This window comes from Strix uralensis, chromosome 6 (genome assembly GCF_047716275.1).
Source record: "Strix uralensis isolate ZFMK-TIS-50842 chromosome 6, bStrUra1, whole genome shotgun sequence".
NCBI lineage: Eukaryota > Metazoa > Chordata > Aves > Strigiformes > Strigidae > Strix > Strix uralensis.
In genome coordinates, this window is record NC_133977.1 from 15,272,584 (window position 1) to 15,296,897 (window position 24,314).

General features: G+C 39.1%; 1 protein-coding gene across 6 annotated transcripts in view; it reads right to left on the reverse strand.

Moving 5' to 3' along the window:
• ALS2 (alsin Rho guanine nucleotide exchange factor ALS2) overlaps positions 1-24,314 on the reverse strand; it is a 44,920-nt gene continuing 20,606 nt past the window's right edge. For all 6 annotated transcript variants that reach the window (XM_074872881.1, XM_074872878.1, XM_074872880.1 and 3 more), the window contains 22 exons: positions 21,720-21,882; positions 20,800-20,931; positions 20,436-20,564; positions 19,993-20,063; positions 19,561-19,627; positions 19,074-19,276; positions 18,868-18,933; positions 17,010-17,108; positions 16,249-16,413; positions 11,940-12,051; positions 11,599-11,676; positions 11,357-11,490; positions 9,124-9,291; positions 8,738-8,855; positions 8,036-8,193; positions 7,229-7,351; positions 6,001-6,177; positions 5,554-5,599; positions 3,854-3,915; positions 3,071-3,220; positions 2,683-2,779; positions 1-1,301 (listed from right to left, as the gene is read on the reverse strand). In XM_074872881.1, the coding sequence (XP_074728982.1) occupies positions 1,263-1,301; positions 2,683-2,779; positions 3,071-3,220; positions 3,854-3,915; positions 5,554-5,599; positions 6,001-6,177; positions 7,229-7,351; positions 8,036-8,193; positions 8,738-8,855; positions 9,124-9,291; positions 11,357-11,490; positions 11,599-11,676; positions 11,940-12,051; positions 16,249-16,413; positions 17,010-17,108; positions 18,868-18,933; positions 19,074-19,276; positions 19,561-19,627; positions 19,993-20,063; positions 20,436-20,564; positions 20,800-20,931; positions 21,720-21,882 (2,557 nt within the window). In that variant the 3' untranslated portion in view covers positions 1-1,262. The remainder of the gene's footprint in view (positions 1,302-2,682; positions 2,780-3,070; positions 3,221-3,853; positions 3,916-5,553; positions 5,600-6,000; positions 6,178-7,228; positions 7,352-8,035; positions 8,194-8,737; positions 8,856-9,123; positions 9,292-11,356; positions 11,491-11,598; positions 11,677-11,939; positions 12,052-16,248; positions 16,414-17,009; positions 17,109-18,867; positions 18,934-19,073; positions 19,277-19,560; positions 19,628-19,992; positions 20,064-20,435; positions 20,565-20,799; positions 20,932-21,719; positions 21,883-24,314) is intronic.

The following is a 24,314-nucleotide window of genomic DNA, read 5'->3' on the forward strand; positions in this document are numbered from 1 at the left end:
TTTCAGAAAGACCAATCATTTTTACTTTATTATTAAAATTGCTACATTACAGTCACTGTTCAAAACAGTATTTTGACATGGTTTCTTTCCATTTAGGTGCCATACACAAGCCATGATTATTATTTCAAAAATATGAATAGCATTATCTGTGGTAGTTTGATATAACTTAAGCCATCATAACATTCTATAATGTATTCCTCCCTCCCCCTTTTTTGAGTCAGCCATGGTAAGAAACAGCACCTACAATACCCAAGTTATCCACTAGTGTTATTGGTTATAAATAAAGTTAACCATAAACCACAGAGGAACACACACACACACAAAAATCTCCCAGGGAAATTACTTGTTCTCTATGTGTTCAAAAATGCAACAAAGTTAGCTTTTTTTCACTCTGACACATAAGTTAACAGGCAACAGTCTCAAACCTAGTCCATTGTCAGCTTGTTCAAGAGCATGTTCCCATTCTCCTATCACATGGGCTTCCAGAGAAAGCATTAGTCCTCTGACCCCAGGGTAATGAAATTGAACACTACAGATTTCAAGTATTTAATTCAGTGCCAAAATCTGAAGTGGTCAGTGCCTTTTATTTATTTCATAAACAGAAAGAATGGTGAATGCCTGTATATTTATAATTCTAGTAAACAGGGAAGTCCATAACAGTGTGGTAGTTCCACAGCAGCACGTTAACACTGCATTCAGCAATGCTGTTCAACACAGATGCCTCAAAACCTTTACAGCCAAACACACTAGAGGCTACCCATTATAAATACTAACATATTTCTATTTTTAAATAAACAAACAAACATAATAGCTTAATTCAGGAAGACTGAACAGTTCTGTGGTGCAATTAATTCTCTTTAAATGTCTCTGTTGACAAATCAGGAATAATAAAAACAAACCCACTGCTTTAGAAGCCATGCGGCCCAGACTTTCACATGTACTCTATGTAGATGCCATGCCTTTTTGCAGCATTGTTAATTAAAAAGGAGTAAATAATATTTCTGTTAGAATAGGAAATTATTTCTTCTTGGGAAGTACTTGACACACCAAGTCTCTAGCTTTATCACCACTTCATAGATAGCTTCTGGCTGCAGTTCTCCGATCTTAAAACTGAAAGTTCAGAAGAAACAACTGAATATTTTCATCTGTAACAACAGAACTGTAACAGAGTGTTCTCTAAGTGCCATTTCAGGGAAGAAAGTAGGTATTAGTGAAGTTCCATTGAGTAGATTATCCCACAGAGCCAGGTCGTAAATGATGATCTATGTAAGCTTTTCGTGTTGAATCTGGTAGTAACATGCCTGAATTAAAACAAAGTTCAGTTTAGCATACATACCAGTTCTCAGCAAGCTGATAAAGCATCATACACAAAAAGGTTTTTTTTCTCTATCCAAGAAAACAAAGGACTAGGCTTTCTACAAACAGTGACGACAGTGACACTCAACGCATGAGAATCTTCTGATATATAAACTAGCAAAAACAACAACAAGACATTTTAAGTTACAAATTACGTCCACCTCCTAATGAAGCAAGATAGCATGATTTGAGACTCAGTACTTTCACAGCTCCCAGCTTTGCCAAGATGAGGGACATTTTTTTTTGCTCAAGTCTTTCTTTGCCCTCTGACAGAAGGCCCCAGAAAAGAAAATATTTTCTTACAGGACAAGAATGCAGGGATTAAGTGTTTCAAAAGCTCTCAGACTGAAAAGCATAGGTTTCTATCACCTAGATAAATACTCTGACCACTGCTGGTAGCTCTTCACTCCTTAATGCTAATTCAAATACGCATTGGGTCAGCCATGACCAGAAACTTACTATAAATTTCTCAGACAACACTTGCACTCATGGAAAATAAGATTCTGCTTCTACTACATAGATTCCTTGATAAATTTTAACCAACTCAAATCTTCCCTTTCTGCAGCACTATAAAAATGACTGATATGAAAAAACCTCTGCACCCAACTATTTCCAGTTTGCACTGACAGAAAACACAATCATATTCACCTAGCAGCTCACCTTAAGATTTTTAAGTTTCAGGTTAACAGCCTCCCTCCAAAACAACCCACAAAAAAAAGCTCCACACAGCTGAATTGTCACAAGACCCACTTGTTTGCACAGTTTTGAGGTACTAAACCAACTTATTTGCATTACGGAGGCCCTAGTGTACAATACGATATTCATCAAAACAGATTCTCTTCCTTTTTCATACTTAAAAAAAAGAATAGCAAATAGAATGTGGAGAGTGACACAGTATTTTTTTTTTTTTTTCAAACTTGAATTCCTGAAGCATCTTGATGTAATGTGACTTAAATGTTATTGGAATAGCTAATTTCCAAAGCAGCACTTCATTTCAATTTTTATAAATGGAATGAAGTTTGTTAAGTTCCAGGGGAATAACAGGCTCCAAGTGAGCATTCGGAACAGCCAACAGCAACCAATACTACATTTGAATAAAGTACATTTGCACATTGCACCATTTTATTAGCAGTACCTGCAATTGTTAGGCTAGTACCTGCTATCTTAGGCTTTAAGTTTCCTTGCTCGTCCTAGCTAGAAAATTCAATAAAAATGCCAAAGAAGTTACAACCTAATGTTCATACAATTGTCCTAAGCTGATTATCATTGCTCAAAGCTGATTAATTTCCAAAGAAAGCTTTTAAGAACCCTGAATAGTTTTCATACCTTCAAGGTAGTGAACATGATGCCTTGCTCCCCATGCTGCAGATAAGGATCCATCAGGTCTTCAATTAAGTGCACCTCAGACCCCAAATTCCGTATCCTGTCACACGGGGGAGAGGGAAAGAGAACAGGTGAAAAGGTACCATTATAATGTTTTTTACTCTTTGTACATGGTGTTGTGCAAAAAACATGCTTTTCCCTAACCTCATTCTGAAGTCACCACCATTTCACAGTTACCTGTTCAAATTTTTTCAGGCCAAAAGCAAACAGCCAAAATGGAAAATTTACTAAGGTACCAAAAGCTAGCAATTAGTTCTATAACAAGAAGCAGGGTGAAAGTACTCACACTGCCTATGCTCAGCTTATGACTGATGCCACTCTTGGTGCCTACCTGGCTCGTAGCACCACATAGAGAAAAACAGGAAATAAGTCATCCATGGACCACAGAAAATCTTCCTGAAGAGTCTCAAGCACATTCTGAGAGATCTCTTCAAAAGTCTGCTGGATCACCTTCAACTTGTCAGCTGGGGTAAACGTGGTACTATTTGAAGAGCAAAAGCAAAACAGGATATCAGTAAGAAGTTACATATCTACGTCTAAATTAGGAAGACAGTTTGCTAGCCAGCATGCCCCTGTGCCCAAGAAGATAAGCCAGATCATTCACACCACAACAGCCATGGCTGCCAAGGCTGTGCAGTACCCAGGCTATAATTACTGCATCAAGGCACACCACTGCAAGGGAGACCGTCTTCACAGTTTTAAGATGTTTTAACACAGTGGTAAAAGGGGAAAAATTCCTTTCTAAAACCCTTTTAATTTCTACTTACATTCTTACAGCAGAATTCCTTATGTCAGCTAACAGACACAGAAAAGCTGCCCATGCACAGGTCATTTTGGCATAACTGTTTAGAAATTCCCATGTGTATTTACCTAGACATCCTCATGCTTTTGATTCTAAATGGTGTCCTACGGACACATCTCAGTCACATTTATGAAACTATTTCATTCCCCACTGGGAGAATTTACTAACATTTTTAGCAGGAACTCTGAAACTTCTTGGTGACCTCTCTTACAAAGGTGAACAAAGAAACATGACAAGGATCATAATCAAGTAAACTACATACTGCTATAGCAGAAGCAGTAAACCACTAAAAGACACATTTCAAAGAATTACCTGATTTGCTGTAAACATTCAACTGCAGAGGCAAAGCAGGCATCTTTTGTATTTGATGATACCTGTATAATCATGAGAAGATTTATCATGCAGGTTTAACCACCCCACTATTCATCATCATCAGCAAAGCAGAGTATCATGCAACACTGGCGTAAAAGACATTTTTTTCAGTTTTCCAGTGCAAAGAAAGGGGAATGTGCCTTGATGCTAAAGTCATCCAGGAAATCTGCCTATCTATAATTTGTGAGTTTCATTTAAAATTCAGAAAGGCCTGTACTGAATTCCTTGGTATGGGAATCGGGTTTTGGACATCTTCCAGGTCAAGTAAGACTGAGAATCATTAAATCTTAATGGTTAACAATTAGGAGGGAACCATAAGATTGGAACAGCTGAAACCTAGAAAAGTCATCAGTCAGTAATCAGATCCAGGTTTGGAGCAAACAGGAAAGAAGAAATATAAATGTTAGCTCTTAATATGCAGCTCAGCCTGAGTCTTTCAGAATACAGCAGGTAGAGAATGGATGGATACAAAAAGACCTAAAGAAATTCACAGAAATGAGGAAACTGGACAGAGGAGAGAAGCAGGTAAACATGATGTCTTGGCTAAAAACATCCTGTTTAATTGAAGGAATGACCCAGCAAATAAGGTAAATGGCTGCAGAGAGCATCAGATACTGCGTAATTCAGAGAAGACACATGCCACATAGTGCTTCACAGTGGAGGGGCTCAGCTCTACAACCAAAGAACCAGTCAGAAGTGTGAAGGATTCAGACAGCTGGTAAGAATTGTGCCTGGTACCTAAAAATACAGAAGACCTGAAGTAACTCAATAAACATGTTATTGCTGGATTTTGTAATATATAAAAGTCTGAGTGGAGGTTTGTGTCATGTTTTCTCAGGTGAATCTTCAACTTCATGATTTGGGAAAAGGGGACTTGTCTTGCTGGGAACCCATAGCCCCAGAGGTGGGGTTCAGCTGCAGCTTTGGTTGTTATTACAGACTAGTAACAATCTCTATCAAGGAATATCAGCTTGTCTGTGTGCAGGAACTACTATGACGAAAGCCACGCTTCCTACTGTTACAGACTTTGCGCAAGCCACAGTTCTAAATAGGGGAGAGGTGATCTGAAGGCAGGCGTTATCTAAGTGACTATAAGAAATTGAAACTTTCAAATAAAAGTATACTGATTCATAAGCAGACATGATTTAAAGTATACTGTAAATACTGGAACTGTTCAAAGTTTGATTATTAAACCAGTCTTACTGGAGCACAGAGATTGAGTACTACACCATTACCATCAAAGACCATTGCTTAAGCACCTTCAGCAAGATAATGATTAAGAATAAAAACTATATATTTCTTCTCCCAATCAGAAAGTATACAATGGTATAACTCTCAATCAAGCAGCTTTAAAATTTCCTTGCTAGACTTTTATTCTCACACTTTTATAATTGGAGACCAAGCAAATGTCTTCCTGAATTAGAACTCATCACAGAGTAAGACAGTAAGTGACAAAGCTGTTGTAAGAAATCACTAGTGTAGCTTTTAAGTAGCAGTCAAATTTTAATGAAACGAGGCAGCATAGCATCTCTTAAGCAAAAAGTCTGGTCAAAAATTCTTTCACCACTTTTTCATGATCTCAGCTTCTTGAAAGCAGCACTGGGCAAAGCATACTGTAAGTCAAGGCTCAGTGAACATACCTTTCTACTCTCTCCAAGGATGGATACAGTTCCTGGCCAAAATTTCCTGCAAGAAACCCAACACAGTCTATTGAGAGAGCATGGTCTTAAAGCATTTTCACCTTATGAAAATGAAGTCATCATGTTATACTATGAGATACAACAGCTCTTTCTACAGGATCAACTACACCTAGCACAAATAGCTGTAAAATAGCCTAATTTGACATGCCTTGCTCTGGTCTTGTAGTAATACTGATAATTCCTGCCCTCCCCCGCCACCCCCACCCTTTTTGGAAGCTGGAAGTTTTGATTCACTCTCTCAACCATACCAATTAGCTTGAAAATATGTTTAGATGCATTTTAAACAAAGAAAAGACTTTAGACAACAGGGGTTTTATTTAGTTGCTTTCTCTAATTACACACCATAATCTTTTTCTAAGATCTGTGTTATTGCTGAGGCATACTCACACTTGCACTCCAAGAAAACTTAGAAGAGCCATATCAGTTTGTTTGTTTAGACGTAAAACACATTCCCAGTAAATATCTTCCTCACGCTCGTTGTCCAAGGCATACAACATAAATAGAGGAGGATAGAGTCGTGGCAGTAACACAGGGAGCAGCAAGCCAAAACTGGTTACCACATAGCTACAAAACAAAGAGGGAAGTGGTTTGAAGAGGAAGACATTTTAAAAACCTAATTATCTATAAAAATTCAATGAAAAAGAAATCATTGGAACAAATCTTTTATTTAACATGAGCCTATTATATGAGGGATAAGAATAATAAAGTAAATACAAATCCATCAAATAGTATCTGTGCTAAGAAATACTTAGGGGCAATTTTCCTTTACAGTCCACATACAGGTGGGTTTGGGGCAGGGGGGAATGGTTGTGCTGCAGGTTTTTTGCAATTTAGGTGTTTTAAACAGGAGAGTGGCTTTCTTCTTTGTATAACATAAAAGCTGAATACTGTACTATATTCAAGCTTTACCTGTATCTTCATGCTAATGACTTAGCCCCCATTCTGAGCCACTGTGGTGACAGCTGAACTTTACCTTCAAAGCAAAAGCTAGAAAATAGGCTAAAACCCATTAAGTGACCTGACCTAGCTCCACACACTCACACTCCAGGCTTCATAAAGTCAGCAGCTGCTTGGCATCAAGCTGTAATCCTAACAGGGAAAGCTGAAGTCCAGGTGCCTACTAATAGCACCTGCACTGGAACCTCTCAGAAGGCTGTCTCCACTGATCCCTCTTGTTTTGACCACACCTGAGGCTGCTGTGGACAGGACAACGACAGACTCAAGGGTGCACTCCATGTGACTGGCTATTTGTGATGCTGTATACATGCACTGGACCTGCATTACCCCCAGTGCTCATACCCCAAACAGTTTGCCGAAGCCCAGGCCGAAGCCTGAACTGTTTTACCCACAACAGACAAAAGCGAGTTTGGGCTTAAGTAAAGAACTATTGCACGGAACAAGGATGAAATGCTTGTTACAACCATCACATGGAAGTTTGCTTATCAGAATCTGTCACAAGAAAAAAAGCAAAAAAAATCTGTTTATACCCATAAGTTAAACATGTGCTCATCTTTCTTCCCCCACCCGAGAAAAAACTGCGAACAGAAATAAAATTATGCCTTCATTAGTTTTTGTTTGTTTGTTGTTTGTTTGTTTTTTTCTTTTCTTTATGTACCCTGGCTCAGGAGATTCTGATCTGGAGTCAGATTTCCCACTGCAAAAGGATCGCCTTCCTCTTGGCTCTGTTGCCATAAATGGAATTGTGCTGCCCTCTTCCGGAAGATCAGGAAACAAGAACCTAAATGGCAACACATAACACACGATTTCATTTCAAGAAATTACCACAAATCACAGCATTAGAAAGCAAGATTGGAGAGAACAGACAAGTCAGCTGAAATAACAAATGGTGGACTAAGACAGCGTAGCTAACAGATGAACAGTACCATCTACCTGGAAGAGAACTTAGGAAGATCAACCCCTCCAGTGCCAGATCCCTTCCCTCCAGACAAAGCTTCCAATAGTTAATAATTTGGAGTATTTCTGCTCGGATTGTCAGGACCCAAGCCATTATTGCTCTCAAGAATCTAAGCAAACACTTCACAGGAACATTGCTCATCCATGTTGGTAAGAACTTTAATGGAATACACTGCGAGTCCCTGTCCTCACTATTCTTCGATACCCTTTGAACACTGTCTTTTCACAGCATGGATATCCGGAGATGCTAAATTGGAAATCCACATTCATGACCAGCTTCTCACAGCATGTTTTGAAGTAAATGTAGGATGTAATACACTGTGAAGACTTTAGTTTTTCTATTTTCACAGAATATTCAAGACTCCTTAAAAAGATTAAGGAAACGTAAGCAACCCCCACAACAGAGTAAAGATACTGGCACACTTGGCCTGCATAAATACTAGACAGTTTCAGTACACGAGATATCTAGTTCAGCAGTAGTTTGACTTGAAAATCAGAGTCTCATTACCTAACCAGTTGGAAGATGCGTTTGAGGTAGGACTTTATCTCTCTCACAGCCTCCTGCAGTAATCGTCGATTAGCTCCTACTCCAACATACGTCATTCTGTAGACAGCTACTAGTGTTTCCACCAGCTTGCCCAGTGGATGAAGAGGAGTATCACAAGCCTGAGGTGAAAGATTAATTGGCCAGACAAGTTACATAAAAAAAGGAATTCAAGAGAGATGGGTCAGAGATCCAACAACAGGCTTTGAAAAAAAAATTACAAATAAATCAAAAAGTGAACTATATTTAACAAACTGACATTTGGATTATAAAATTTATGTATTAGCTGAATACAGCTCACAGAGGAATCGAGACAATGCAAGAACTTGTGCTACTTCTTGGACTAGTCATTTGTCCAGTACTATTTAAATTAACATGTAATAATTAGCAAGTATTTCAAGATGCTTTGCTGGATCCAATGTATAAGAATTAAAACAGTAACTGAGCAGAAACTGACTTTAAGGCAGTATCCATCAGTTATACAATGATTTTAGTCTTAGTTGTGGATTTTAATTCAATAAATTAGGAAGTTATGAGCAAACATGAATGAATAAAACATGGATTACAAGAGTGCAAATGTGAAAGAAGTTAAGGAATGCTATTACAGAGTGAGCTTGATGTCATGCCTTACCAACAAGTTATGTGAGCATCTGAGAGTCACAATACCTTTATTAAATATTTTTTAATATTTTCATATTTTTCCAGGGTGAAGGCACCAATGTGTTGTGGAATGAACTCCAAACTTTCCAGTGTCTGAGTATGTGAGCGGCTCAGTAATTCTGGGCTGCAGTTACAAAAAGGACAAAAACATTGGACAGATTATTTATGAGGCATACAGTAGGGAAAAAACCTGAAGCTAACAACTGAACTAATTCTAAACATCAGTGTGTCCCTGAAAGGGTTTACAGTGCAGAGTATTAAGAGTTCCAATTCTGTTTAGGATTTGTTGTTTTAACTGAATTTGTACAGTTAGTTTCTAGTCTGGAGTTTAGTGTCATTCCGGTTTCTCTCTCAATACTTTGCTTTGCTAACTACATTCTCTAGGAACCAACCTGTCCTTGTGTTGCCGTCTGTTGGTGGTCAGGGCCACTGCAATGTTGTCCCAAGCCTTCCATCTGTCCCCCTGGCCCGGGCTCTCACAACCAAGCTGGTTCCAGCATTCTTCAAATACTGCCTTCCATTTCTCATCAGGAGGCACCGCCAGGATCCCGAGCTTCCGCCTAATAAAATGACCAATTAGTCTGTTAAAATCAGTCATGAAATGCCACATTTGGCTACGAAAACCACCTATGGCTAATGTCAATCTAATACTATTTTACTGAAAGCTGATATACTTAGTCTCTACTGTAAACCAAGTATATCATTAAGAATAAACCCAGACCCTACTATTCAATTAATATGTTGCCTTTCAATACCTTTTATTAAAAAGAACTTACAACAGTTACACTTATCCTTATATTTTTTTTCCTTGCTAACATACATTATGTTATGTAGATTAATGTGACAACATTAAAATGTTTTTAATACCTCCATGTGGAAACAACTACAAACCTTATTAGACAAGTCAATCTTACTCTTTTTCTTGTAGTCTTCCAGAAAACAGTTTGTTTAAACACAAAAAGGACTGGTTCGATCTCCAAGAAAACAGGACACGCTGCACTTGACTGGGCTTAGCTTCACCACTGGTATTCATTCAGAATGCTCAGGCCACATTCACATAGCAAGGACACAGTACAAATATGTCCCAAATATCTCCCTGCCCTGGAATGTACAAATAGCACAGCTACACAGATAAATACCAAGGATGGGATATATGGCTTCCGCCCCTAAAGTAGGATCTGCATATGATGCTGCATGACGTGTTAGGGATGTGCTGATAAGAGAGTAAAACCAGCTCGGGCCTCTTCACTGACAGCCGATGCTCAGGGATCCTCTATAGCCAAAAGAAAACCAAGAACTGTTGTTCTCCCTATATATATATATACACACTTCAGACATATAATGGAATTCAGGGCTTTGAAAAGCTTTCGTAAAGCAAATAAATGCTGTCATGATTAACGGTTCTATCTTGATTTAAATCAAGTGTCACAAATAGTCAGACCTGTCATTAATATTTTTTCCATCAATGCTTGAGATGAATTAGCAACACTGGCATTTCTCCATGCTTCCAGCTTCAGAAAGCAGAAAAAGGAGGCTCTAAAGCCTTTTCACAGATTATACCAGATTTTCAACTTCAAGAGAGCCTGAAAAGGGTAGATGAAACCTTTATTTCACGAGCAATCTTCACAAATACGTACATACATTTATTCATAGACTCCCTACTGGGGTAAAAAGCAGACAGCTGCTAAGGTTGCAAGTGTTCAGTTCAGTAGGGAGGCGTGCTTAACTTTGCATCCTGTTGTAGGGTGTCAGCACTGTCAAAAGAAATTACTAGGGAATGCTTCAGGAAGCATACTGAGAAGTAATCTATGTAAAAACACTAGAGTTGTGTTTCCCATTTTAATCCAAAATTTGAGAGCGTGCTTCAAAGATACTGAATCCTGTACAACAATTACTACTATTGTAAACCAGTATACAGTGCTACCAAATACTGAAATTTCACTAACTCTTTAAATTTACCTAAATTTCTTTTCCTCAAAGATATCTCAGTTATGACTTAAATGTGTTTTTTCCCCAGAGATAACTAAGCAAATTGACCTAATGCACCTGCTATAAATAGGGTTACACGGATACTTCTCAAAGTTATCTTTGTCAAGGTGTTAAAATGCTCTCTTTTGCAATTCAGCAGATTTTTCTACTATTTTCTTACACATTGTTTGGAAGAGCTGTAGTAACTAGCTAATTCTGTTCTGAATTAATTTACCAACAGAATAATTGGCAGAAGGCAGAGAGGTCCGTGATAGACTAAGTTACATTTGAGTGATTAAGTCATTCGCGGTACCTCAAAAGTCAGCAACAGCTGTGAACTCAAGTTCTAACAGCCCATTCAGACATAAATAAAAAAAATTCAGAGACTGCTACAGGACAGTAGCAGCACGTCAGCTATCCTGTAATTTCATGCTGTTACTTGTGCATTCAAGTAGTAATTAAAGCAAGAAGAGCTATGAAGATGTTTATCTTCTTTCTTAAGCAGGAGGGAAGAGGAATAAAAAAGTAAAAAGTGTTTTCATAGTCTCACTGTTTCTTTGGAAAAAATATTTTTAACTGGCCTTTGAAAAAAGACAATACTTATGTTCCGAAGTATTACTGAACCATATGAGAAATCATTTCTTACTCAACACTCACAATGCTTTAGGTTTGTCCTTCTCATTCTCATACAAGCTAGGCTTGAAGTAGGTTCCTGTGATTTTTATTCCAGATCCCCATTCTCCACTGAACAGACCTTCAATATAATCTCCATTTGGCAAGGTCAGTGTTCCCTTGAGAGAAGATAACAAAAAATTTAACTGAAAGCCATTGAGAACCAAATTACAAGGAAGGATTTTTTTAGATGGTAACAGTTTACAAGTGACAACTGTAATGCCAACCTTTCCACTCAGAGTCCAGTTATCTGAAAATTCCCCCTCATAGACTGTATCATCCTCAGAAAGCAGAATTCCAGTCCCCTAAAAGAGAATCATAAAGAACACAAAGTAGTGATTGTAACAGAAGGCCAGACTGAAGATCTAAAGATAGACTGAAAAACCTGTTACTAATTCTTAGCAAATAATTTTTTAAAAAGCAGTTTCTGGAGCAGTCCTAGGTAAAACAGAGCAGGGATTATAAAGACAATAGAAAGTTTACACAGCCTAACATACACTCACATACCCCTGAAAGCTACCACACTTAAGAGGAAAAGTCACCATACAGAGTCCAGTGTTCAACTCACCATCATTTTGTTGGTGCTGAAGGCTCCTTCGTAATACAGTCCAAACTGAGTAACCACAACACCATTGCCTTGGCAAAGATCATCTTGCCACATTCCCATGTACTTTTCCCCTCTGAAGAAAAATGAAGTAGAAAGAATACAGTCTTAAGTAGTACATTTATATCCTTTCTTTGGCTTTATTGTAGTATTTGACCATTACAGAAACAATTAGAAGAGTCACAGAGCACTTGCTTCGGGTCTGTCCATCTAGTTTCACTAGCTTCATGGAAACAAAGACTTTTTGATAGAAATAAACTATAATGAACTATAATGAAACAATTCACATTGCTTGTATGTGGCCAATTTACAAACTGTTCCTGATGATCTGAAACAATGCTGAAGCCCTGTTAAACCCAATTCCTATCCAAAGGAATCCGAGCAGTAGCTACAGCCCATCAGAAACAGGGAAACTTGTTAGCTGATCTGGATCAGCTTTATCCAAGATCTAAGTTGCATATGAAAAGGGTCTTTGGCTTCATCAAGCATCTACCTGATGTATTTAACAGTTATTTAGAAAAGATGCAAGAAGTTTATTTTAGACAATTTTTTTTGCCAAAGCTTTTGATTACCTAAATTCAGATGACTCAAATTGAGGGGATAAATGAAAGACCAAGCTTTCTGCCTGTGGGATAGGAGAGTGACCTACAAAGTCATATGTGTCACAGATGAAAGTATTAACATGGTAATGGTTTTAGCAGCAAATCAAGATTTAATAATGACTAGCAGCACTTAATCATTAACTAATCTAAAGATTTACAAAATAATTCAGTAAAATATGTTATAATTAGCGACTTAACTACAGATTCAAAGATGGACAAGATTTACTCTACTTACTATACAGTACCTTAAATCAATACACACATGCATATTCACAAACAAAACGTACAGGCAAAAATACCTGGATCCAGTAAAATAAGTATGTACCCACGCTAGTGAAAACAACTGTGTATGCCCAAACACTTTAGCAGAGAGAGTGGGTGAAAGAGAAGCTAGCTCAAAGTTAAAGTTTCCCTCTTCCTGAGTTTCGAGTAAATACTCACAGTGCATTGGCATTCCTCAGCACACGATGGTTGAGACTCGAGATGGTTGACTTCACCCTGACCTCCTGTCAGCTCTGACAGTGGATGACACCTTAAGGTTTAATACCTGAGAGGTGTCCCAGCTCAGGGGAGATGCTGATCACAGGCCCACTGCGATCCAGGAGAGCTCAAAGGGTCTCACTTGGGGTCACAATTTATAGGGTTCAAGATAACTGACCCTTGTCAGATACTTATCACTCCCGCCTAGCTTGGACAATGAGGTGTTCTGGTGTTCTCACCAGGTATGCTAGAGCTTGACAGATGTGCAATTGTGCTATTGTTTTCCTTTGTGATGGACTGTTATAACCACTTCAAAAGAGAGCAGGAGCCAGACTCATCTGGTTCCTGACCATTAGTAGTCTTTACCTCCCCAGGCTGGTGTGACCCAGGAGAGAGTTGGAATCACACCAAGCACTGAGCAGTACAGCAAGTAGAGAGTGAGGGCATAGAATTGCAGCACCACAACATGATATTTTGAAAATGCTGGAGTGCAAAAATTGTAAGATAATAGCTTAACAAAGATGATGCCATAAAAAAAATTAGACTATTAAAAGATTGCTCACAAGTAAATATCAGCCTCTTTCAGACTATTTAAAATACTTTTTTGCGAGTATAAGTCCACAGAGGTCAGGCTAGAGTTAGGCTAGTTTTGAAACTAAGTGCAAATCCCAAATATTTTGAAACAATCTATTTTTCCAGTTGTTCTGAAAAACAACATGATGTTTTCACCATGCAAGTAATAAAAAATTAACTTGCCAAGTACTTTTTTGTTTGCTTTTAGAGGGCAACTAGTGATTTGATTTAATAGAACTCTACTTATTACAGAGCATTTTCCTTCTAGTACTCAGGAAAAAATATGCTCATAGCAAAAAGAGTAAACCCAGCCATTAATCTAAACTTAGGGGTATCTTACAGCTGACTGGACCCATAACCTAGCAGGATGCTGGTCTGATTCATCATGCCAAGCTACAGGGGTCTCTGCTGGGTGAAGGCTTCTTGAAGAGACAGATGCAGCATTCTCAGTTACCAGGATGGAAACATCACAGATTAGAAGTCCCCCTTGCTCAAATGACTGGTTTGCAATAATGACAGCAAGTGTCTGCAGCTATTCCTTATTTCTCTGGGCTGCAGAATAAGAAGTGATGAATACTTAGGCCACAAACATATGCACATATCTTTCCCTAAGAACAGAAAGAAAACTACTATGAGATCAACTCATATTTGAGTAACTCTGAAATAGAAAGCCAATACCACACTCCTCCCCCACCATGAACTGCCACTGCATTTACAAGTTCTGGAGATGAGAGGATCTGCGAGGAAAGCTGTCATCTCTTTAGTTTTTCCTAGGTAAATAAATGACTACATAAAGTATGTGGAGACATCTTGACACTAGAGTATAAGAACACACACCACCACTGAGCAAGACTAGATGCAAAATTGACATCAGAAATACCCAGAGAAGCTACAGTAGCTGTTTCGGAAAAATCTCCACATACACACTCCCACACACCCCATTCACCTCCAGACTTTTTACAATTCTGCTTTTTAAAATGGACTTTCAGTTCAGTTAAATCAAAACCAATTTTCTTGGGTTCTCACCAAAAATTCTCTTTTCAGGAAAAAACAGCATTAAATTGGTGACTGAAAAAACAGACTATATTGATCTGTGCTCAGACAGTATTCATTTAGTGCACATATTTAGTGCAATTCTGCTTCTAAGACCACCATTTCACTAATCTGCCCTGAGCAAGAATCTTCCCTCTGCTGCATTGACAGAGTAAGTCAACAGAAAAACTGAGCACAAGCTGAAATGTACTAGTCCCGTATATCCAGGCACTGAAAAATCTGGTCTTATAGGCCAGAGATTAAATACTCCTCACATGACATTCACAGAACTTTCAGCACTCACACAAGATACCTCAATAAGACACCACATTCAGTGCTAGTTTTTAGGTAGGAGTATGCTAGGAAAGCAAGGCAGAAAAACAAAGAAAAAACCCCCACATTTACTCCAGAAGCAGCACCACAAAGTGGTCTCTAGACCCAATTCTTTAGAACATCAACCCAGAAAGCCTAGTATAAAGAAGGAAAGAAAAAAAGGGGGGGGGAAGAGACGTTCACTACTACTGCTACTAACAAATCAAATCCTTTCCTACTCTTTCTGCAATTGTACCAGTGTGTGGTGGTGCAATTCCTCCACCTCACTTCTTGCTGGGTCGCTCCACGCTTAGTGTGATTCCAACCCCCCCACATACCAACCTAAGACGGTAAGGACTGCGAAGGAGTGAACCAGAGCGTTAAGGCACCCCCTTGACATGCCTGGCTCCTTCTCTCCCTATCGCTTGAGAACGGTTGTAACAGTCCATCACCTCCTGACAGCCTGTACCTGGGGTGTGGTTGAGGGAGAACAATAACAGAATTGCACATCCATCAAGTTCTTGGCCTGTGCAACTGGTAGAAGACACCAGTATATCTCATTGTTCAAGCTGGGCTGGAGCGAAGAAGCACCTGACAGAAGTCAATTATCTTGGACCCTATAAACAGCAACCCCAAGTGAGACCCTTCGAGCTCTCCTGGATCACAGCGGGCCTGTGGCCAGCATCAACCCTGAGCTGGGACACCTTTCAGGTATCAACTCCTCAAGGTACTGTTCACCGTTAGAGCAAGCAGGAGGCCAGGGTGAATTCAACCCTCTCAAGTCTCAATTATCACCCGTTGAGGAATGTCGATGCACTGTGAGTATTTACTCGAAACTCAACAAGAGGGAAATTTTAACTTTGAGCTAGCTTCTCTTTCACCCACTCTATCTACTGATGTGTTTGGGCATACGCAGTTGTTTTCACCAGTGTGGGTACATACTTATTTCACTGAATCCAAATGCTTTTGTCTGTCTGTGTGCTTGTACATCCTGTGTTTGTGAACGTGCATATATACGTGTATTGATTTAGGATACCTTACAGTAAGTTACTATGAATCTTGTCATTTTTGAATCTGTAGTTAAGTCACTGTTCTAATCATAACATTTTATTGAATTACTTTGTAAATCCTTACATTGGTTAATGATTAAGTGCTGCTAGTCATTAATAATTCTTGATTTGCTGCTAAATCATTAGTGTTAATATTTTCATCTGTGACACTGTTACCAGCGCGTCATACCAGTGCTTTAAGGATTTGTGGAATTGAAGCATTACCTTGTGATATCATCAAAAACTCCATAACCACTCTTCTTATCCATTGTCCACTGTCCAATGAACATACTGGGAGAGGAAGAGGTCAGCTTCCCACTGCGTAGCAGACCATGCCCATGACGCATATTATCCTGAAAACACCCTTCATACACCTCACCAGTAGCATAGCTATAATGAAAAAGAGAATAAGTAAGATTCCCATAATCTACCTTTCTGTTGTGGGATTTATTGTGGGTTTTTTGGGTTGATTTTAGGGTTTTTTCTTTTGGGGGGGTGGGGGGGAAGTGGGGTGGTGTGTGTGTAGTGTTGAGTGTTTTTCGCTTTGTTTTGATTTTTTCCCCAGAATAGATCAACTCTTTTTTTTCCTTCCAGGAATTACACTACAGTCACACCAACCAAGAACTATAGTAAAAGTATATTTTGGATAGAAGTGAGCCTTTAATACAAGTCTTTTGGTGCTTTGCTGTTTTAAAGCTGCCCTCTCCCCAACAAGCTAGGCCATTATAGGTTATATTTATCTCTCAGAAGAGTCCTCTCTTATTGAAATGTGGTAGCAACATTAGAATAGATAATAGATATTACTGTACAAGCAAGCATTGTGAGTAATCTACCAAAAGCAAAGCAGAAAATAAGCCAAGCTCACTATAATCACAAGTCTGAAATGTAACAAGAAAGCTACATGCAGAGGCTTGGTAAGCAGTGTGCCAGAGCATCAGCCCTGCTCTCCCTTCTGCAATGACAGCACCACAGGTGCTACACGTTACCTGTAGACTCCATGCCCACACATTTTGCCTTCTTTCCAGTACCCCACATAATGGTCATCCTTATTCAATGCTTTGTTTGGCACTCTGTATTCACCATACCTGTCAATGCACAGAAATGGAACACAAGCAGCTATAAAGCTAACATATTAAAAACAGGAGCAGATATGTCACAGACCCTTCTAAAATCAGAATGCTCTATATTATTTTTAGTGCATCTCTTCAGCTACAGCAGCTACAGATTTTTTTTTTCGCTAAAGAAAAAGCAGTAATTCGAGCATCACTAGGTCAATTTAGTCCATAACAGTTTTCCCCTGTTTGATTGTGGCGTGTCATAAGTATTCCCCTCTATCACACTGTAGCATTTTTCTCAGCTTTCTAAAGGCTGTAACTCTTCTCACATCCTAAGACTGCTTCTACCTTTGTTGTCTTCTTCAGGTCTTGATAATTCAAGCACACCTTTACTCCAGGGAAAGATAAGAACATATATTGCTACCTCTATAGCTTTTAAGAAAAGATGCTAACTTCCAGTTATACTCAAACAGTGGCACAGAATCATTCACAATTTCAGTATGCCTAATGCACAACTTCTTTTGATTTTAATCTTCTGAGAAGATTAAAATCCAGTTATGAAGGTTCTCCCAAGAGCATGTCTACCCCAACAAGACATTATTATTGTTAAGCGTTGAGACTATAGCAGGCATGCTGAAATACAAATATATGCATTTGATATTCCTAGCAATTATAGCTAAATACCAATCCATTTATTTCTGGTGGGGATTTGTTTGCAGTATTTCCCTCTCCAGCAAACCTAAAATCACCAGGGTTAGTTACACTTACTATCAGTTGCAAATGACCAACACTCTAATCTGGCTTTATAGTTTGTCATTATACCAAAAGCTAAGGTGCATTTTAAAAAGCTGTCTGCAGCCAGACCACATTTCAATTTCCTCTCCAACTCCAAACTTTGAAAATACATCTCAAAGCCAATAGGACTCTTCATATATTTTTATCCTGCCCAGTACAGACATGTCTGCTCACACAATCCATACAATAATGCCTTTGGAAGGAAGTTAACCTCTTGCCTCAATAGTGCCCTAAGCAGATTCTTAGCAATGAAATCCACATATTAATTCAAAGCTGTGTAGTAAGTTACTTTCAAGGGGTCTTACTTGTTTCACCAGGTAATTTGATAATATCTAGAACTTCCATTCATCCTGTGTTCAAAATCCTCTGTACTAGTTATCTTAATCATCAGGATCACATACCCTCATTAGTTTTGTTTTCATCACCCAAACCCTGAAGTCTCGATTAAAGATTTTGTCGTTTCCTTCTTGAATTATTAAACCCTTCTATCAGAAATAGAGCAAGGAAAACATACGACGTTCTATGAAAGACACTGTATTTTCTAGAAGGATAAAAATAACAATACCAGAACTTTTGAAAGAACCTTGCAACACAGAAATTAATCGTTACCTATAGAGCAGAAAGTTGACTACAGGCTTTTCAATCGTCTTCCCCTGCTTAGCTCCCACCCATGCTTTCTCCTCGGCTGTTTTACCATTTCCCTCCTCCATACTACAGCTGATTACCCCAGTTAGATGCAGTTTTTATTAAAGAGCAAGTTTTTAATCGTGCAGTTGCAGTCTGTTGTGAAGACAACCAGCATACCTCTGGATAAAAGAGAGATCATTTGTATATCAACATATACATATACCTTGTTAATGGTATGTACAATGTACATAACCCCAAGTCAGTAAGATTCACTGCAAAACCTTTAATTAAAAGGTTTTTCTTATTGTCTCCTACAACAGAAGGTATTTCTTGCCCTCTGGCTCCACAAGTAGTGAGAGGGTCTTACCCATCCTCCAGCCCTGTCCGGAAAGTCCCAGAGTACATTCTTCCATCTGCCCACTTTAGCATCCCTCTGGAAAATACAAAGCCATACACGTCTATAAGACAACCAGTTCACTTCACACTTCCCAAATAACTTCTGTGAGTGAGCCTGCTTATTGATACAGCAACCACCTCCTTTTGTTTTCAACTGTTACATTCAAATGCTTTTACCTGCCATGAGGTTTTCCCGAAAGCCATCTCCCATCATAAATAGCATCCTTAAACCGCGGGTCCTTATAGAAGGTGTATTTGGCACTGCGAGAAATAGGAGGCTCCTGTCTTGGCACGTTCCCACCTGCTCCATACAGCATCAAGTCAGAAGTCCCTTTAAGAGCCTGATCCACTGCTTGACTTATTGCCCTCAGCCACTTGGTCTGAAACAGAAAGTGTTTCATCACAGAATTTAGCTAACATCTGTCTTGGCACTGAATCTCACCTTCACAGCAACTGCAATAATCTCTTTTGTGCTCCTCAGTACAGTGCTGTAAATTGGAGCAATGCTACAGTCAAGCACAGCGTACAGTCAACCTGCATATCAGGTCGTAGGAAGACTTCATTCTTGGTGGATGCTTAAGCAATACTTCTCCCTATTTAGTTTCACAGTAGGAGAAACTCATACATAGCACTGAATCCATGCAAAATTTGCAGATATGCCTACCTTTTCCTGGGGTGTTGAAGAAACAAGAACAAGCTGTTCTTCTGGTGTTGTAATCTTCAGTCCATTCCTACACGGGGGAAGTATTTTAATCTAGTGAAATTTCATGCTGAAAAAGGCAAGGTTTCTTAGAGCATGAATACTCTATCTTCCCTCTTCCACTTCAGCTAGCGTTCACTTCAATATTAAGTTAGCAGTGAAAAGAAGCAGCAGGAACGACTACTTGCTTCCCTCTTGACTACCTTATTCTTTCTGATGTTTATACAACCTTTTTTAAGACATAGAAATACAGCAAGTTTTCTGAAACAAGGAAGAGGGGTAGACACGACTACATCCAGTTTATTCCACTCCTACTTTACAGTAATTGGTTATAAAATGCTCATCCTCCCTCCCAAGATATCTGACTATTTCAGCATCACAAGCAAGAATACTCACACATTACCAGCTTCTTCTGAAAGAGCTTCTACCCACAGTGTGGACAAGGGAAAAATATGGTGCGTTGAGAACTGTAGGCAAGGAGAAGGAGAAGGGAAACTTCACCAGGTACTGATCCATTACCCCTGCCCCATGCTTTTTCTGAACAGTTTTTATCCTTTCTTTGAGGACTAGGGAAAACTGAGCATTACAGCCTCCTTATATGCACCTTGCTCTGAGAAACAGCCAACAGAAACCATGCCAGCCACAGGGCAACAGCAATCAAACATTAGAAAAAGTACATAATTTCAAATTTATCTGTAAACATTAAAAAAAAAATCACTTTTAAGTGTTCAAGCAACATTACAGTGAACAGTGCAAAAAATTATCTTCACTATATGAACAACAAGTCATACCGTTTGAAGCAGAGAAATGGTTTGGTTCCTGGATACAAGCTGGCTTACCTGAGCATGTACCAGAGCATCGTTGAAGAGGATGAACCAGTTTACAGAGAACCTTCCAGCATGCTGTAGGGACAAACCCCGATTGCTGCTTTCACATATTAAACGACGCTCTGGTTTCCGTAAGGAATCCTACAGGTAGGGTTAAAAACATTACAGAAGCTTACTTCTCACTGATTGTGACTTAAGGTCAGTGCTATTTGTCTTCCACAGTAAAGGTCCAACCTTTCTAAAGTTAAGAACACTACAGCAACACAAATTAGAGAAAAGAGAAGTGCAACTGGGACAGTAGCATCAGTAATAGACCCAGAGTATAAAGCTAACAGCAAGCTATTCAAGCTGCTAATGGATGGACAACTTAGTATACCGTCATTTTCCCAGGAAAGGTCTTCCAGAAGCCAAGTGTGTATTCTGCTTCTTTCCTTTTTCTGCTAAGATGGACAGCAAGGCTCTCATAACAAGAACTAGAATCCTGTAGCTTCTGGTATTCTGGAGATGCCTATAGGGCATAAGGTAAGAGAAACCTGAGAGTGTTTCTGAGCACTTGTACCAACAACAACCACCAAGCTGCAATGCAACTGTTCATTTTATTAAATCAGCACCAAATGCATGACAGTTGGTCTGGTTAATAACATAACAGTGAAGGCTAAGTTATTTTCTTGGTCAGATGTTCTGTTGGTGTGCTGGGAGCTTTTAAAATCACAAAAGTTCTACGAATGTTAAGACGAGAATGATTAATATGCAATTACATGATCTGCCTTCTTGCATCTTAACAAGCTGTAGCAGAAGTAGTGCTAATAATTGCAGGAATAATACTTTAAATGACTATATTAGGATAAAGGTACAAGTAGTTATTGTTCCTGTTTAGTCATCTTTTATTTCAAAAGAATGCAATTATATACATCTAAATGGGTGGTAAAAGTCTGCCTAATATACATGTAGTATTTTTAGTAGAATATTACAGCCAAACATAGCTAATGATGCCAGATGGTACCAAAAAAGCAACAGGCAAACATCAGAATATTATATTTGCAATTAAGCACGCAGGCACATAAACAAGTTCTGGCAGGGTAACAAGTTTCTACCTGTCATGTGGTCTGTGCAGGTACGGTATAAGATTCCACAAATAAATGTGCATGATCTACCCTGGAGCAAATACAAGTCTAAGGTAGCTTCTCTGAGGACTAAGCTATTTTTAATGACTTGGGATTTACTTCACACAGTTACTTCCGAGCCATAAGTTTCATGTGCATGTTTATTCAGACATAGGTAACAAAGCCAGCTTACCACTTCAAAACACGTGGCAAGCTTCAGCAAAGTTCTAGCATAATTATGGAGTCGTCCAAATGGCATGAAAAACAGAGCGTTCAGAACTTCCACTAGCTGGAGGTTTTCCTCATTCTTCTCAGACAGTTTCTGTAACAGCTCCTGGTGTTTACTCAAGAAGTCTCTAAATGATGGGACCATTGGGGAACAGACGGAGGAGAGAAGAAAAAAAGACAGCAAGACATCAGTGATATTTTGTATAAATGAGCTCAGAATGCCCCTTTTTGGATTATCATAAACCAACAAAAATTACAAAGGCAAACGCATGCTTCTTATTAATCTATTCCCAATTTACTTTAAGGAAGTACAGTAATACAGACATGTAGCTCTAACAGCTGCAACACAGGACTTTTACTTCTACTCTCACATGCTCAGTCATTAAATTGGTTGAAGAAAGTTAAGTTGCCCCACTTGGAGAGTAACTAATTGCTTTTTTCCCCTTGACTTGATTAGTAGAAGAGCCAACAGGTGGAATGACTTCCCCATTACTGTTAGAACAGTAAGTTGCTAACACTTGATTCATACGAGAAGACCTGAAAGAATCTTAACTTTGCTCCAGTGCACTTCCCTAAAAATATATCCAAACAACCTCTTCCCCACCCCTGCTGTTCAAGGCAACTGACCAGTTTTTCCCCTAACTAGAAAAGTTACATCCTACCTCAAAGAAAGGCAGGAAATCTGTTCAATCCTCAGTCTGATTTCCAAGAGGGAGAACTAATCTAGTTCAGAGAAGAAGAGGGAAATGATTCTGAAGACAATGCATTAGCACACAAACCCAGGATTTCTTCATTAAAAGGAAAACAAACCTACTTTTCCCTCTCCTTCACCATATCTGTGTGCACACATGTGCTGGCACATGACACATCTGCATTAAAACACATCCAGCTGGGAAGCATTTAAACCACAAGCTGCAACAATCAGGTGAGGCTGAGAAAGCAGGCCCCAGGGACAGCGAAACAGATCAGAGAATTGCACAGCAGGGTCCCTAAGAGTTCTACATGATCAGCAAGACGCCATTTCACACACCAAAATAGCATACCTTGTCTAGGTCTGCTAATGGTATTTCAGAACTCTCTTGTTCAACAAGCCCTAGGAATAAAGTCTTCTTTAGAGAGAAGACCATATTTCTTAATTTTACATTTAACCATCTGGATGGCTTCCATTTTTAAAGTGCTTTGAGATCCTCACAAGAAGGTCTCTCTGTAGAGAAGTGACAAATAATAACAGATTCATAATGCTGAGTATAGCTCATCTTCTCTTTCAGAGGACACGCTCAAAAGCCTGCCAACAACGGAGACTTCTATTGAAGCTAGCACTTTTTGAAAGCTGGGACTACTTCTAATGCATTCGTACTGCAGAATATCCATAAAAGACAGGCTGACATCGTTAACCACTGATTTAAGATAGTATCCCTTGGGGAGAGGGTAGGGGGAAATTCATCATTATCAGCAAAAATACTCTTGACTTCCCTTTGCAAGTAACAGGACAAAACTTCTAAGACAGCTCCTCCCTGAAGTTTCAGAACCTGAAAAAGTGTTATTCACATAATGAGACCCTGGTTGCAGCTGGAGAAGGTGTGACACCTTGTCCTGGTTTAACCAGGATAGGGTTAAGTTTCCCCAGCAGTGGGGGGGAGCTCTAGCCGGGTTATTCAGATACCATGCGGACATCACATCCTGGCAGGTCACATTTTTCCTGGCGCGGAGCGCGGTGCACTCGTGGTCTTGTACATCGTGCTTCAAACTGCTGTATTTGGTAGCTATTTTGCTCTGTTCACTGCTATCACTATTACTGTTATTGTTATTGTTGTTGTTGGTTGTGTTGCTATTGCATTGTTGTATTAAACCTTTCCTTATTTCAGTCTTGGGGCTTTGTATTTCACTCCCTTTGTGGGGGAGGGGCAGCGGCCGCGTGGTCTCAGACCCCGGCAGGGGCTAAACCACCACACACCTGACAGTGACAACTGATATGATGAATTCAGTACAATTTCAGCATCCAGAATTTTTCAGTACTAATTATAAATAAGTTTATACTTGAACTAAGATTTCTGTAAATCACCCTAAAAATCTTGACCAATGCAGAAAGATTTTCAGTGTCTCTCCACAGTGGGATTTTGTATTTAGTCTTTGGCACTGGTCCTCAGGTGCAGAAGATTCCTTGCATTAGGTATCCTGGTGTTTCAAAGAACTTCCAATCCCATCATTTACACTGCATTCAAAGTGCTCCATAAAAGCTGTAACAGAATTACTCCCAGATTACAGAATTTAGGAAGGAAGGAAAGCTGGCAGTTCCTCAGATGAGTTAAAAAATACCCTCACTGCAACAACTCCTTCATAGCACTAGACTGAAAGATGCAGTGTCATTACTTTATTTCCTGGACAAAAATACAATTGAACTGAGAAAAAAAGCTTTACTTTATGATCTATAAACTTCAAATATACTGTCTCAAGGTACAATTCCTTCCTCACATTTAAGAGCATCTATGCATGAAATAGAGTAAAGCAACCTTAAGAGGCAGAGGAGATACATGTGCAGAAATGATGTTATTTTTGCATC